At 33.2% G+C, this 3,023-nt stretch overlaps 1 protein-coding gene across 1 annotated transcript; it reads right to left on the bottom strand.

The window, feature by feature from the left end:
• Positions 1–1,266: 1,266 nt before the first annotated feature.
• Positions 1,267–2,217, bottom strand: LOC122752761 (olfactory receptor 13D1-like). The gene has a single exon (XM_043999659.1). It carries the CDS (start codon positions 2,206–2,208, stop codon positions 1,267–1,269), a length of 942 nt encoding a protein of 313 aa, XP_043855594.1. The 5' UTR covers positions 2,209–2,217.
• Positions 2,218–3,023: the final 806 nt, after the last annotated feature.

Genomic DNA, 3,023 nt, shown 5'->3' with positions numbered 1-3,023 from the left:
GTTGCCAATATGAAAAATACTCCAGATTACTAATAATTAGAAAAGTACAATATATTCTAGAAGGCAAACTTTATGATGTGGCAATGGTTTACAAACAAAAATAACTTGCCTAGCAAAATTGAGTATCATTCTAGAGTGAAAAGAATGAATCTTTAATGAAATACAGGACTTTCAAAAAAATCCTGATGAAAAGATCAAAACCAAATAGAAACTTTGAAGCATAAACACGAGTCAAGACAAATACAAGAAAGTAAACATGAAAAAAAAGAAAAAAAGAAAAAAGAAAGTAAACATGAGTGAACAATCATAGAGGAATAAATAAAGATAAATGGCTAATATTGTACAGTAGGGAGATGATACATATGTTCTTGGAACCTTTTTTGATCACTAGTCACAAAGTTTAACAAAACAGAAGGTCTAGAGACAGTTTTATTATGTCTCAATTATCTTCAAAAACATGTTTATTTATTTTAGAAATATGAAACAAAACAAGCATTTCCATAACATTATAGAATAATAAAAAGATGATTGCACATGAAATTGCAAATCTATTATGTACAACTTGCTATTCCTTGTAAATATATAATAAATTTATCTGTTAAAATTTCATTTTTCCTGCCATATGGTATTTGTTTAACAAAACCCTGAGGATATTTATCTTTGAGAAGTAAAAATTTAATAAAAATGACAATCTTAATAACAAAATCATGATAGTAATTTTAATATATTACTGTAATGTTTGCAAAGAACATACATATATTCTCTCCTTTGAGAAAAGGGGACATGAATATTGTCTTCCTCTATTTCAAGAGCTTCAATATTAAATAATAATGTCATATAATAATTAGTATTGTTGATCTACCACTTAACATTGATTAGCATTTAGATACCTCTATATAGCCAGTATAATTAGATTTATACAAAAGTGGGATGAACTGATAGGAAGATTTCCTAACACTGGAGATTTTAAAGCAAAGTCTGATTGACCAGGTTGATAAATATTCTCTCAATTCTTTTTCAGGTATAAGTTGTATAGAATGTGTGGTCTCTGAGATTTCATTAAATCTTGGTATTCTGTGGTTCTGTGAAATGTACTTTGTAGGTATTTAATAAATGTTTATTTTAATTAATATACAAATATACTTTAAATTATCTAGAAAACATGCTTTCTGGTAATTTTACTGAATTTATTAAGCAATGTAAAATGAAAATGTAAAGGACCATAGCTTAGACAAAAACCAAAGGGACTATTAGCCTTGAAACATTTCACTTTCTCCTCAAATACAGATTTTTCATAAAAACTTTCTCAACACCCTCTTTTACCTCCTTGTTCCTCAGGCTGTAAATGATAGGGTTCAGCATTGGGGTCACTACCCAGTAAGATAGGCCAATAAGCTCATCAGAAGTCTTAGTGTCCTTGGATTGGGGCTTCATATACATGAAAAGGGCTGAGCCATAGAATAAGATCACCACAGTCAGGTGGGCTGAGCAGGTGGAAAAGGCTTTCTTCCTTCCTTCACTTGAGTTGATCCTCAGGATAGTGGAGAGGATGAAGACATAGGAAAAGAAAATGAGCAGCAAAGGGATGACTAAGAAAACAAAATTTCCAATTGTCATGATAAACACATTGAGGGAAATGTTTCCACAGATAAGCTTGAGGAGAGCCAGGATCTCACAGGTAAGGTGGTCAATGATGTTGTCACAGAATGGTCTCATCATAGCCAGCAGGGTGAGTAGCAGGGAATACAGGAAGCCTAACATCCAGGTCCAAGTTGCCATCTGGACACAGAGTCCCTTGTTCATTATGATGGCATATCTTAGGGGATTGCAGATGGCAACATACCGGTCAAAAGCCATCACGGTCAGTAGCACACACTCTGTACACCCCAGGCCAAGAGAAACAACCATTTGTAGGGCACATCCAGTGAAAGAGATGGATTTTCTCAAAGACATGAAATTTACAAGCATTGGAGGAATAGAGGAAGATGTGTAACATATGTCTAAGAAGGAAAGGTTCCCAAGGAAAAAATACATAGGTGTGTGAAGGCGGAGATCAAGGATGCTGATGATAATGAGGATGCTATTTCCCAATAGGATCACCAGATACATTGCTAGGCAGAGCACATAAAGAGATATCTGGAGATCTGGGTAATGAGAAAGTCCAACCAGAAAAAACTCAGTCACAGTTGTGTAATTCCCCTTGTCCATGTTATTGCATCTGAGTCTCCTGCAGGATTTCGGGAAGGACACAGCTCATAGAAGTTGAAATTACATAATGACAATGATTTACATTTCTAATAATATATAATCATTTCCCCTATGGTCTTATATCCTGAGCTTCAGGAAATGTAGGGGAAGAAAATGAAGCAATATTGCCACAAAGAAGAGAAAGCACAACTGAGGATAAATAAAAATATTGACAATAATTACATTTATCTCTCTATCTGGCATTCTATAATTTACAAGTTATTTTCATATTTTTATCTTATTTGTTATTTCACAATAACTCTATGAGGAAGATATGTGTTTAAATCCTACCTTTGATTATAGTTTAAATGTGTGAACATGGGCAGGTCAAGAACCCAAGGAAACATTCTATGTTTATGACAGATAATTGGCTGATCTGCATTGTTATAGAATATTTATACATAAGATTTTCTCACACTGACATTTTCCTATATCTTGAGTGACCCTCCCAAGATCATGGCCTTCCCCTACAAATTCCCTGTAATACAGAGAGTATCAAGTAAGCTGCCTTAAGCCACACAACTAGTAAGTAGTATTGTCAAGACTACAACACAGATTTTTTATTACTAACGAATAGCACAATGGTTGGTACATGTTAAGGATGTACTAATTATTTTTTACATTAATTGATTCATTCACACCAATTCAGGCCTTTTACACTTCAACATTCCTTGTAAAATAGTAATATAGGAAGCCTAAATTAAACACCATTTTTTACTGAATTCAATTACGTCTATTTGGTTCAAATAAGTTCATTTCTTTTTCTGATCTAAGTA

The sequence above is a fragment of the Dromiciops gliroides genome, chromosome 1 (assembly GCF_019393635.1).
Source record: "Dromiciops gliroides isolate mDroGli1 chromosome 1, mDroGli1.pri, whole genome shotgun sequence".
In the NCBI taxonomy this organism is placed as follows: domain Eukaryota; kingdom Metazoa; phylum Chordata; class Mammalia; order Microbiotheria; family Microbiotheriidae; genus Dromiciops; species Dromiciops gliroides.
Note: the sequence above shows the minus strand (reverse complement) of the source record. Positions and strands in the feature narration are given on the sequence as shown.

What these genes read in the sequence shown, in the direction of transcription:
- LOC122752761 (XM_043999659.1), bottom strand. Translation starts at nt 2,208, where the DNA reads ATGGACAAGGGGAATTACACAACTGTGACTGAGTTTTTTCTGGTTGGA.